We start from the raw sequence: 13,958 nt of genomic DNA, 5'->3' as shown, positions 1-13,958 counted from the left end.
GAAGACAAAAACAATGAAAAGAAGATAGAGCTCGTTTAGTCTGTTTCTACAAATCTTCGACAACACGTTATAACAATATCACCAGCCTGAATGCTTGCTACTTACAATCTTTTTAATTAGATTGACCTCTTGAATGCAGATTATTGAAGGTTGTTTTCTGAAGTTGTGATTGACTGGAACCATCGGAGAGTTGGATATTATTTTTTGGGTGAATTGCTTGGATTAAGTGGGAGTGAAGATGTTCTTTTGGTCTATATCCGGTTCTGTTATTGGCAAATTTGTGCCTTCGAGATTGCTGCTCGTGTTTGTGTTCTTGAGCTGAAATTATTTCCCTATTTGGTCTCTGAATATAAACCATGATTTTTTGCATCTCAACTGCAGACCTGCTGACCTTTCCGTCCTCATATTCGTCGAATTCATTTTCCGCGAGCGAGCGCCCGAGCGGTTGCATCTCGATGGCTGGTGCGCGGTCCATTTCAGTAGTTATACTTCAGTCCAGATGTTTTTTGGGTTCTCTAACTCTTTTGAGTGGTTTGTCCAGTTCCCTTTACAACCGAGTTGGCTTTATACTATGAGTAGTGAGCAAGTCATGTGTGGAGCAAAAACAAAATATTGGTCTGCTATCAGATGGCGCATTTATTTGAACACAAAGTGCAAGAAAGGTTCAGGGTTTCATGAAGAGGGCATGCGTTTGTGTTAGGTGAGATCTGAATTGATTCTGCTATCAGATGGCGGCGGTCTCAACATCGTTCCTCTGTTGGGAGCATCATGTACGGAGACACGACATGGAGGTCCTGTGTTGCGATCCATTGGTGCTCATTGCTACCCCAGGTTGATCATCAAGGGATCTATGTACGCCGTCGCTCATGCGTCCAAGACGGTGCCTCCTCGAGTCCGACCAAGTCTTGCCACCTCCTCGCCGACCTCTCTTTTAGGCTTACATAGGTGGATGGTGCATTGATCAGGGAAGTCTTGATGGTGTCTTGTCTTCGGAGGCGTCCGGTGTCACTTGAAACGCGACTTTGTCTTTCAGTTTAGGGTAGGCATCTTTGTGTTGTGGTGAAATGTCTTCGGACTACTATGGTGTGGAGTTTGTGCTACACTTGTAGTTCGTAACAAGGGTAGTCTTCTTGTCTGCTTCTTCCTTCTATAAAAATATGATACGCCTGGGCGTACTCTTGAAAAGAAAGATGTCTTAAGCAAAAAAATTAGATCGAGATGGTTGAAAAAGGATTTAAAAGTATATGTGTGCACTATTGTTGTTGAACTACAAAAAATATGTATGCCCCCGCTGCCACCGACAAGGATTCTCTTGATCGGGCACTACATTTTGTTCCTTATTTCGGTGAGAAGGTGACCATAGTTCTATTTTGAGTATCCGTGTTACCATAAATGCAAAGAATCTCGTCAACAGAGTTTTTAACTGTTTTGAGTGTGTGACAAAGAAACAAGCATGTCTTGCTAATGAACCATGACAAAGTTTGGTGACTGAGGTTGTAGGAGTAGGAGAACCATTCGAGAGATTGTAAATGGTTATGATAGCAAATATGCACATCGATTATGTTTTCTACAAAAGAGTTTTACATTGTACGGATCTCCTACTTAGGGAAAGTTGTGGTGTCAACGGGAAGGGAAAGGAGCACGAGCATGTGAGAGGAATAGGGAAGTGCATACCTCGGTGACTGGATGTTGTGTCATATTAGCCAGCTATAGGGAAGGTGATTCATGCAATCATTTACATAACAGAATAAAAATATGTTGCACGAGTCATCAATTCAAGTGAGAAGAATTTGTTTCATGTGATTTGTAGCTAATTCGAGAACGGAAGTGCGACACCTTGATCATTATGTGCATATGATATGATTCTAGAAATTTTTCTTTGTATGCAATGCTTAAACAAGGAAAATGAGAGCAAATTGGGATTTTTGATGTAGTATATCGGCATTGCAAAGTTGTATGGGAAGCTTGTTTAATTTGTCTGAACTTTTAGGAGGGAGTGGATGACGTATGTTGGAAGAAATTCAAAGTTGGCTGATGAGATGCCCATGGTAGTTTGGCAGACTTGGAGAAAACATATGCGAATTTTGAGTTGGGTGGCAATGCAGAGTCGAAGCCAAACGGCTCCATATGTTAGTCCATGAGTTTGGGATGATGGGACTAAACAATTTGATAGACCCGAAGAAAACACCAGCCGGACTTTGAGTGGGGTGACAACATAGTGAAGTACTCCCTCTAGTCTTTTTTACTCCGCATATAGGATTTGTACCAAGTCAAACTTTGCAAAGTTTGACTAAATTTATATTAAAAAATATCAATATCTACAATACCAAATATATAAAACATGAAACTACATTCCACAATTAATCTAATGATATTGATTTGGTATTGTGAGTGTCAATAGTTTTTTCTATAAGTTTGATCAAATTAGAAATATTTTGACTACAGATAAAACTTATATGCAGACTAAAAAGGACCGGAGGGATAATAACACAATGACCAAAGAGCTGAAATTGAGCAAGTCGTAATAGATCTATTTATTGGCTCACGGCAACGCACGGGCGTTCTACTAATTGCTTCACGGTTTCGAAAAAGCTTACTTGTGCACAAAGGTAAGAGAATACCATCAGGCACGCGCTCACGCTGGATTGTGAGGTTGTCGCGTTGATCAACTCCGGGAATGACTTTGGTTTCCTTTTCTTCTAAGATGCAGAAATGCAGTATTAGTCTGGTCATCTTTTTTTTTGGTAAGCCGAAATGCAGTCCATTTCTCTGAAGGAACATTTCAGAGAAAGTTGTTGAAGTTTCTGGGTGCAGTGGAATGATTCCTTGAAAGATATTTCCTCTTTCATAAATGTAAGATGTTTTGAATATTTTAAAATATAAACTAGATATGGACCGAAATGAATGAAAACAAACACACTAAAACATGTATAATAAATTCAGTTCCCCAAAAAGTTAGAGGATCTTATATTTATGAACGGAGGAAGTATATAGGTATGCTGAACATGAAAGAAGGTGTTATTAAATGTTACATTAGAGCATCTCTAGCAGACTCCTTAAATCACGAAACTAAAAACGCGGTTTTCAGTTCACGGAAAAACGCATTTTAATGGTCGGTTTGGGCTGTGGCCAAACCACTTAAACTCGGACCGTAAAACCGAATATTCGCGTATATTCTTCCCCATGTCTTCTTCTTTCTCTCGCCGTGTTCATAGTCAGCTCCCGTAGTCCGCCATAGCTAGCTCGTTCGTGCCCGGATCGATCAGGAGCTCCTTCGTCGCCGTAGCTCTCGAGTCTCCCGTCGCTGCTCCTGCGATCTACTCTGCAGGCCGACGCCGTAGCAGCTGTAAATGGCGAGATTCTGACAAGTTCCGAGGCGGAAGGTCACCGAAGCCCGTGTGCACACGGCGAAATTTCCTTATCGCATAGCGTTGACCGGTTTTCAGTCCCGTTTATATTTTGCCTTCAAATCTGTAAATAAAAGGGTCATGGGGATGGATTTTCATGGGCCTGAAAAAAGTTTACGGGTTTGACCACTTTCACGGGCTTTATTCAAGACGTTTTTTAATATCGCAGAACTGAAAACACGGATTTTTACGGGTTTGATCACTTTTAAGGGTCTGCTAGAGATGCTTTTAGGTTTCAGTGTTGATTTCTCAACCCATGAAACTTGTATACTCTCTCCTTTCCTAAATATAGGATGTATAGTTTTTGGTACGAAAATTAAAGAACGCACGTGGAGAAAAAATTTCATAAGTTTTGAGCGAGATTACACCAGACTAATTGGCATGAGAAAATAGAGGAGTTTGCCTAATATAAGGAAATGTAATCAAATCCCTAAAAAAATTATCCATACGAGTAGTGCAACGCAATACACTTTATATTTTGGGTTTTTTCTCAAAAATCTATACACCTTATATCAAGGAATGGAGGGAGTACATGATGCACGGTTATCACAGTCGGGACACATGCGCGCAGGGACGCAGGGAGGAGGTGTTGTCTGACGTCATTGAGCGTCAACGGCCGACCTGACAAGGTTGATGCGTCAATACCTGCTCTGAAGATAGATCAGTGAAAGACGGCGACGACGACCTATAAGAGTGCGTCGGACCGGTTTGCGCCCCAAACCAAGTATGTGGCTTAGTTGGGGCCTCCGGGTTTAGATGTTAGGCATTTATGTGATATATGTTTGGTATTAAGCTCGGACTATCAGCATCTCTTCATCAAATAGATAAGACTAGCAACAGATGTTGCTAAGATGATGACTTCAAACTACCTGATGTACTACTTTATAAGGTCTTTATAAATAATTAATAAAGTGAGCATCTCCTAGATGAAGAGGCTTGGGGTCATCCTCCTTTTTTTTAAAAAAACAAGGAACACCTTTGTTTTACTAGACTGAGTACAGATTTGAACATACTAACATACTAATAACACAATAACAGAAAAAATAAGTAGCAGGTTGTGACACACTGCCAATCAGTTTTCCGCCACTAAAATATCACTGAATGTGAAGTTGCAACCTAAAAACACATGGCCTCATGTCACAATGCATTCCCTGGGATCAGAGTTCGATCTTTGGTTCCCATCACCATCACCAAGCCCAATGAAGAAAGTCTCATCGCCACCAGTTGCGAAATCGGCAGCAGATGGTTCATGATTTGCGTACAGTTCAGATTGTGTACTTTGCAATCTTAAGATACGCATCATGACGTCAGCTGAAAGTGTCACTTCTCCTCGGGAGGCATAGAATTGCCTCTCCCGCCAGTTTGAAGCTATTACCTGTCATGCAACAAAACATTACTGTAAAATACAAACTCCGTGCAACAACAAGAGCATGTACACGGTCAACTATACGAACCGAGTGCAACACCAACAAAACATAAGACTTACTTTATTTGCATATTGAGGCAATTGCATCACTTTGCTTGACGAAGGTGTCCAAATCTTAATCGTGTTGTCTATCCCACTAGTAGCTAGGAAGGGAAAATGCGGATGGGGTTCGATGCAATTAACAATATGTTTATCACCGCGCATGATCCTCATCACTTCACCTCCCTTTTTCCTCCAAATGAACACATGCCCGCAGTCTGACCCACTCAAAACATATTCATTATTGGGTCCAAAGAAACTGACTCCTTTAACAGTTCTGAAATTTCTGTGACCAGAGTATGACTGTAGCTGCTCGAGCTTGTCCAAATGCTCTGGCTGTGTTGATTCAGGATTCGGACCAAGACCCATATAGTTTTCGAACAGGTAGATAAGCTCGTCATTGTATGAGACAAGTAACTCGCTTGAATAAGAGTATGCAATGCCAGTGATACGGACCTCCCCACCCATAAGAAGGTGCTTAGGGCAGAAGGTATCAACTGGTAGGTTCATATTGCTTGAAGACTCCAAGTTTATTTTCCTAAAATCATACAGCCGTACATACTCTTCGGAGCCACCGATCGAAAAATAATTAGGGTTCTGTGGGTCAATAGCAATGGTATTCAGTCTTACACACGGCGCCTTCTATTTGAGAATGAATAGCAGGTGAGAAGCTTTGTTGGTGAATCACTGCGCAGGTCAAACTGTAAAAAAAAAAATCAATCCAAATGTGTGATGCAATATAATTGTTGCTTTAATATTAGCATATAACGGAGCAGTGACATACGTGTTGTACCAAGCCATCCTCTCCACAGCTGTAAAGTATGTGAGGACTTCCTGGTTCGAGAGCCATCTTATACGCACGATCATGATGCTCCCCAATTTGTTTGGTTATGAACTCACCACCCTGCTTCAGTTGTCCCACCCTAACCTGAGGACAAGTGGTGGGATTGAAATGACTATCAGAACAGAATGGTAAATTTAATGAATCTGCAGACACCTGATAACCAGAAAAATCATTCCATACATAACCAATACCGAAAAATAATTACTTGTAAGGTCTTATGAAGATAGCTTTTGAAGACATGGCTTACAGGTGACCTTTTGGTTAGTCATGTATGGTGCTATTATTCTAGAGTTTCCTAAGGGTGATATTGGTCACATAAAAAACAGTACATAGTCATTGGGATACTTGTGAATATCTGATTAGTACTAATACTACTAATACAGCAAGAAAAAAACTCAAGCGTGGGTAGAGACACACCTGGCCATCAGCACCAACGGTCACAATGGTGCTGTCATCTGTAAATGGCATCACACGAGCATGAAAGAGATTTTGTTGATGTCCAGAAGGGTAAGTTAGTTTTTCAGTTTTAGCAAGCCAGTCCCATAGTATGATGTCTGTGTCGTCTGAACCAGACACAAGGAGGTCACCAGCAGGATTGAAGCTTATAGTATTAACACAGCCACTATGACCTCGCAACTTTCCATATTGGCTCATCCGCACAATTAGGCCCTATTCACAAGGACAAGATGAAAATAGCAAACAGTAAGCATGAAACACAAGAATTCCACAATTGCAGAACAGAGTTATGACATTCCAAGATGTACAAAACTATCAAGCTACTGGAACTTGGTAAATATTGTCCAGAACAGAGTTATGACATTCCAACACGTCAAAAAGAGAGCCCCGGGTCACTAACAGTATGACCGTATGTCCTTATTAAATAATGGTCTGGGGCTCTGGCTACAGTGAACACCTGTGCAGGGCCGGCTCTGGGGGTAGGCCACCTTGGCCTGGGCCAAGGGGAGCACCTATAGGCCGCTCGCTGCGGCGAAATGCCGGCGCTTCGCACAGGAGCGGCTAGCGTGGGCCGGCCCATTTACAGTGGCACGCGGCGGAACGTTCCCGAGATGAAAAATCGCAAAAAAGAAACTAGCGCTCGCGCTGTAACTCGAACACGCAACTTCGCACTAACTGGCCTGCCGTGCAAACCACTGCAATGTAGACATTCTCACGTTCAACTAGCAGCGCGACAGTTAAAGACTACAGATAATTTATTGGGTCGAACCGACGACCTCCTACAACTGAATTTTTCAAAATTATGAATATTTTCTTCAAAATAAAAACATATTCCGAATTTTCGTACAAATTTTGTAAAACAGGAACATTTTGATGATGTGAACAAATTTGAGAAAGGGGAACATTTCTTGAATTTGTGAACAAAAAACAAAAATGTTTATATTTTTAAAACTTCCAGAACATTTTTTGAATTTGTGATTTTTTTTAAAACAAGAACTATTATTGAATTTGTGAAGAAATTTGGAAAGCTGGAATATTTTTTCCAATTCCCAAACATTTTTTGAATCTTGAGAACAAATTTTGAAATGGTGAACAATTTTTAAAAATCCTGAACAAATTTGGAAGCGCGAACAATTTTTTAAAGCATGAACATTTTTGAATCTTGAGAACATATTTCGAAACGGAGAGAAATTTTGAAAAATTCCGAACAAATTTGAAAGTCCAAACAATTTTTTAAAGCACAAACATTTTCTGAATCTTGAAAACACATTTTGAAACGGAGAGAATTTTGAAAAATCCTGAGAAATTTTGGAAGAGCTAACATTTTTTGAATATGTGAACAAAAAATTGAAATTCAGTACATTTTCTGAATTTCAGAACTTTTGTACTTTTTTGTGTAACGAGAACAAATTTTGAATTTTGAGAACATTTTTTGGAAACACGAACAATATTTAGTTTTTTGTTTTTTAAAGGACAAGAAGAAAAGAAAAGGAAATAAAAAAGAAAATCATAAACATTTGTAAAACTACGAACATATTCTGAAAAAGAAAAATAAACTTGAAAAAGAAAATGAAACAAGAAACAAAAAACGAAAAAATGAAAAAGAAACAGAAACGAAAAAAAGAGAAATAAAAAAACAATAGAAAGCCGAAAAAGAACTAGAAAAAACGATACAGGGAAAAAACCGGTTCAGGGAACCTTCTGCAAGGTTCCCAAAACCGGTTTGGACGCATTATGTGTGGGCCGGCCCATTTCTGTCGCTCGCTGCGCTGCCCCTGTGCGATCGCTCGACAGTTTGCCGCAGCGAGCGGCGAATAGGATTTTCCTGGGCCAAGGGCCCCGGTCTGGGGAGGGGGGGGGCATCATCAGATACATAAGACTATACATTGGCTGAAAAAAATGAATCAGTACAGGCCCAGCCCAACTACGGGAGAGGAAAAGGCACGACGTCTGGCATACTACATTGATCGATTCGATCGATTGAATCGCATCTCGGCATCTGCGTCTGGTCCTGGTCGCCTCGGGGGCTCGTCCGCCTCCGCCTGCTGCTCTCTCTGTCTCTCGAAGACTCGCACGGACGCTCGGCCGGCCGGCCGCCGGCTGCTGCAATCAGGTGGCCCTTTAATCCTTGATTCCGTGATTCCCGTCTTGATTTTCTTGGTACGGTTGATTTTCTTGCTTTCTTGGCGTAAATGTATTTACCTTTTCAGTTTCATCATCTTTCTAGTCGTATTGATCTATTGATTTTTTTTTTTGCAGCTTTAGGATTTAGGTGTTACAATGGCGAAACCTAAGTCCGGTGCTGCGAAAAGGAAACAAAAAAAACAGATTGAATGGATTGGCCATGTGCTGTATTGAGAAGGATATCTTGGACAACATTGATCTTGATATTGTCATCAATGATTTTGCTTCTAGAAATGCCCGAAGAGGTTTTTTCGTGAAGAATTGAAGCATTATTGTCTATGAATTAGAATTTGGATCTATTTAAGGTAATCAAACTAGCAGGGAATATTGTTTCTCATATTTAATATTTTGCTACTTTATTAGTCTTCCTTTCATGATATGACATAGTCTGCGTGATTATCAATTTTTTATATGTTATACGTCTCAGAATAACAAAATATGATCGGATATGCGTACATATATATTACCTATAAGGGCCCTTTTTTCAACTTGGCCAAGGGCCCCGAAAAACATAGAGCCGGCCCTGCACCTGTGTCCATATGATCAGAGGTTTGAGCTTTACGGTACAAAGTACATAAAGCAAAGAGTGGACTAAGAGCATCTCTAGCATATCCCTTAAAAGCTCGCCGGCCCGGCGGATTTAGGGTTCGTGTCAAAAAACAGGCCCGAGTAGATCCTGTAAAAACGGCATGACCAGTAATTTTTTGTACGGACAGCCCGTAAACCGCCCCGATTCCCGCACATATACCGGAGCTCCCCCGTTTTAGGGTTCGCATCCGGCATTTCCCCTATCCCCCTCTGCCGTAAATCGACATCTCCTCGCCGGCCCGGCGGATTTACGGTTCGTGTCAAAAAACAGGCCCGAGTAGATCCTAATAAAACGGCCCGACCAGTAATTTTTTAACAGACAGCCCGTAAACCGCCCTCGATTCCCGCACATACACCGGAGCTCCCCCGTTTTAGGATTCGCATCCGGCATTTCCCGTATCCCCCTCCGCCGTAAATCGACATCTCCGGTGACAAATCCCCTTTCCTCCGGTAGCCTTTTGCGGGGTGGCCGCGGCGGGTCACCGCCTCGCAAGCGCCGCCATGACGACGAGGTGGGTAGCTCCTCCCTCCGCCCGGCGGTGGAGGAGTGGCGCAAGGTGCAGGCGCGCGTGCGCGGCGCCCTCTCCCGCAGTGGCGGCAGCGGGGCCTGGAGCAACTTCAACCGGCTGGACCGGATCTTCTCGCCCGCGCTCAAGCGTCTCTGGGCGGCGGAGAGCGCGTGGTTCGACGCGAAGGAGGCAGCCGCCGCTGGAGACGAAGCTGCAGCGGCGCACGTGACGGCGTTGAAGGAGTACGACATGACGTTCGTCCTCTCCAACTCGCTGATGGAGTACCACCGACTGTAAACGAAATTTGCAGGACCGCGGTTTGCCGGATTTGCTAGAGATGCTCTAAGGCATATGCAACCAAATAACCTCAATAGCCCAACAGCAAGACCAAGCTGCCGCCTACGAACATGCTTATCCTATTCCAGTATTTCACCCCTGCCGACAGAAAAATGCAGAAGGTTCCCTATTCCCTAACGATATACGCGGTCAGCGATGCTCGATCCGCTCGAGAAACCAACCGAAATCAGAAAAGTACAGGAGATCACACTGAAATGGAAATAATTGAGAAAGGAGCACCTCGGAGCCGCTGATTCGGCAGGACGAAGCGCGGGAGCTGGATAAGCCGATCTCGCGCTGGCCGACCTCGAAGAAGCAGCTGGCCGCCCGGCGGCCAGAGGCCTCGTCGATAGCGGCCATGGTGAGCGGTGGGATGGGAGAAAAGAGAGGCAGCGCGAGAGATGGGAGGGGATTTGCCGGGGTTTTAACGGGTACAGTACAGGCCTTCCGCGTGCTCGCACCTCGAGGCTGCTCGAGTGATGTTTCTAGGAGTTGGACCCTCGAACCACGTGGTTTCCGTTTCGCGTTTCTTCCGCCTGCTCTGGACTTTTGTTTTCTCTCGTAAATATATTTGCCCATGTATAGAAGGAAAGAAAGCTAGTAGTAGTTGGAAGGAGAACTGACCGACGGCAGGATCGTTAGCGATTTCACAATTTTGCTGGACAGAAGCCCAATAATTGCTGCCATGTTACTCAAACAAATAGTGTTAAACATGTTTCACGGACAATATGCATTGGTCCCCGCCCATATTTTTCCTTTTTAAGATTGAATAATGCGTGCAAAATGTGTCATTCCTAAAATTGGTTAATATAGTAAGTAGAATGCTTCTACCGAGTACTCCTCTACCCGGTCATCGAAGCACTGATATAATTTCTCCCTTTGGTCGATTTACGGTTCAAAGGCCCGTTACCCATAACGACCATTGACTTGCGGGGATGGATGGAACCCCTTTTATCCGTGTAGACGACAAACGACCATTGACTTATAGGGACGGATGGAAGCCCCCTTACCCGTGGAGATGACAAATGACCATTGATTTGGAGGGATGAAGTTCGAGCAGGACAGCGTATCTGCCCATGTTATTGGTTGCATTAAAGCCAAGATATGCTTCGTATTGGATGATCTTTTCCCTGGGATATGAAAAATAAATTCGGCGTCGGCCCCTTGAAGATGTTTTGAGCCATCGAGGTGCAGAATTTTTATTACTTTAGACCACCTACCTGAACATAATGAACAAAAACACCACCTTCAAACATTATTGACAAAAGTACGTGGCAGCAGGCCCAGCAGCCAACACGTGGCACCTGCCGCCACAACCGGAGGTAGCAGGGCCTGCCGCGACAGCCCACGGTGGCAGCCCGAGCATAACAGGTTTCATGCGTTGGAACAAACAAAAACGGAATGGCGTGGCCGACGTGACACATGCCACCATGGGGCGTGGCAGCAGCCACTTGACGTGTTGCGCCTGACGCGATAGCACTCATGTCGATTGGTAGGAAGGCATCTTCCCTTTTGCACCGAAAGTGCCCGAAACAACGCACGAGATGCTCTTTATATCTGATGTCCTCCGTCTAATTTTTTTGTCCATCATCCCCGCCCTATTTTCGCCATCACACTCATAATCTGAGGTTGGCGTTGCAAGGATATGAGAATGTGGACCCCTCAAAGTGCTAAGGACATGGATTGGCACAAGCTTCAAGACTACATTTTCTGTTAAGTGATCCAAGACCACATTGAGCACGTAGGAAAGCCAATACCATTAAAAGACGATAATGTTTTGATCATGACTCAATTGCTCAAGTGCTTGAAGATATTGCTCCAAAAACCCTCAACCACCTTCTCTAAATCCTATTTGTTCAAACCCTAAAAATCAAACTCGGTCCCACCAAATTCCATAGACCCGTACCCACCGAGTTGATCCTAGACAGTGCCAGAGCCAAACCCTAGAATTTTGGTTGTACCGAGATGATGATCGGTCCCACCAATTTCCACTGACCAAGTTTCCGTAACCCAATTAGTTCATTTTGGAATCACCGAGTTGAACCAATCGAAATTACCGAAATGTGGTCTTGCCTAGGTCATCGCATATAGGTCCGTTCAAGATTCTTTGATCGGTCCCACCGACATGCCCAACGCTTGAATCTTTTACATAGGTCGGTCTCACCGAGTTTTTGGTTCAATGTCACTAAGTTGAGTCAAAAGGTTGTAACGGTTGGATTTTGGATGAAGACTATATATACCCCTCCACCCCCACTAACTCTATGAGAGAGCCATCATAACCACCTACTCATGTGTTGAGATCAAGAGATTCCAATCCAATCATTTGAACCTTGATTTCTAGCCTCATCAAGTTGCTTTCCACTCCAATCATTCTTCTACCCATGCCAAATCTGTGAGAGAGTAACTGAGTGTTGAAGAGACTATCTTTTGACGCGCAAGGGCAAGGAGTTCATCATCAACAACAACATCTATTCCTTTTGGAGAGTGGTTTCTCCTACATTCGTCAGGTGTCACTTGGGAGCCTCCAAGATCTTGTGGAGTTGAACCAAGGAGTTTGTAAGGGCAAGGAGATCGCCTACTTCATGAAGATCTACCCCGAGTGAGGCTAGTACTTCGTGGACGTAAGCCGTGGTGGAATAGACAAGTTGCTTCTTCGTGGACCCTTCGTGGGTGGAGCCCTCCATGGACTCGTGCGGTCGTTACCCTTCGTGAGCTGAAGTATCCATCAATGTGGACGTACGATAGCACCACCTATCAGAACCATGCCAAAAATCACTGTGTCTTCATTGCGTTTGATTTCTTCGATGCCTCATTTACGTTCATATGCAAAGTCTTTACTTTCCGTTGCATAACTCTTAGACTTGCATGTGTAGGGTGTTGCTTGACTTGGTAGAATTGCTAAAACTTGCCTGCAACTAAAATTAGGAAAATGGTAAATTTTTATTTGGTCAAGTAGTCTAATCGCCCCCCTCTAGACATACTTTCCATCCTACAGATGTGCATATTCTATGATGATTTGTAGTGACAATTCAATAGACAACTTCATAAAATATAAATATAATACTTACTACCATCACAAGATATGCAGAAGTTCATACATAATTAACATGCGTAATTCTAGAACCTAACAGAACTACTTGAATTTATTCATCGTCATCGTTGTCGTCCTCTTTGCTGATACGTCTCCAACATATCTATAATTTTTTATTGTTCCATGATGTTATATTATCATTCTTGGATGTTTTACAATCATTTTATAGAAACTTTATATCATTTTTTGCGACTAACCTATTGACCCAGTGCCCAGTGTCAGTTGTTGTTTTTTGCTTGTTTTTTACATCACACGAAATCAATATCAAACAGAGTCCAAACACCGCGAAACTTTTTGTGGATTTTTTATGGACCAGAATACTACCAATGGGCCAGAGCAGCAACTGGGGTGCCCTGAGGGGGGCACAAGCCACCAAGGCGCGCCTGGGGGCCCAGGCGCGCCCAGGTGGGTTGTGCCCACCTCAGTGGCCTCCCGCACCCCCTCTTTGCCCTATAAAATCCCAAATATTCCAAAAACCCCGGGGTAACCCTAGATCAGAAGTTCCGCCATCACAAGGCTCTGTAGCCACCATCTCGAACCTGTTCCAGCACCCTGCCAGAGGGGGAATCATCACCGGTGGCCATCTTCATCATCCCGGCGCCCACCATGATGAGGAGGGAGTAGTCCACCCTCGGGGCTGAGGGTTTGTACCAATAGCTATGTGTTTAATCTCTCTCTCTCTCTCTCTCGTGTTCTTGAGATGTCACAATCTTGATGTATCGTGGGCTTTGTTAATATAGTCGGATCATATGGAGTTTTTCCCTCTCTATCTTGTTGCAATGAATTGAGTTTTTCCCTTTGAGATTTTGTTGTTATCGGATTGAATACTTTTATGGATTTGAGAGCACTTGATATATGTCTTGCACATGAATACTCGTGGTGATAATGGGGTATCATATTGATTCACTTGATATATGTTTTGGCACTCAACTCGCGGATTCCCGAGGTGACATTGGGGTAATCTACGCATAGGGGTTGATGCACGTTCTTTTCTTTGTTTCTCCGGTAGAAATCTTGGGGCACTCTTTGAAGTTCTTTATGTTGGATTGAGTATTATGAATCTGAAATTATTTGGTGT

General features: G+C 43.3%; 1 protein-coding gene across 1 annotated transcript; it reads right to left on the bottom strand.

Moving 5' to 3' along the window:
- Positions 1–4,330: 4,330 nt before the first annotated feature.
- Positions 4,331–10,258, bottom strand: LOC125552023 (DDB1- and CUL4-associated factor 8-like). Its single transcript, XM_048715471.1, is given in 6 exon segments — positions 4,331–4,782; positions 4,894–5,502; positions 5,505–5,573; positions 5,657–5,800; positions 6,134–6,385; positions 10,030–10,258. Coding segments are annotated over 6 exon segments (1,437 nt in total). The 5' UTR covers positions 10,150–10,258; the 3' UTR covers positions 4,331–4,539.
- Positions 10,259–13,958: the final 3,700 nt, after the last annotated feature.

The sequence above is a fragment of the Triticum urartu genome, chromosome 4 (assembly GCF_003073215.2).
Source record: "Triticum urartu cultivar G1812 chromosome 4, Tu2.1, whole genome shotgun sequence".
Lineage (NCBI taxonomy): Eukaryota > Viridiplantae > Streptophyta > Magnoliopsida > Poales > Poaceae > Triticum > Triticum urartu.
This window is presented reverse-complemented; position numbering and strand designations above follow the sequence as displayed.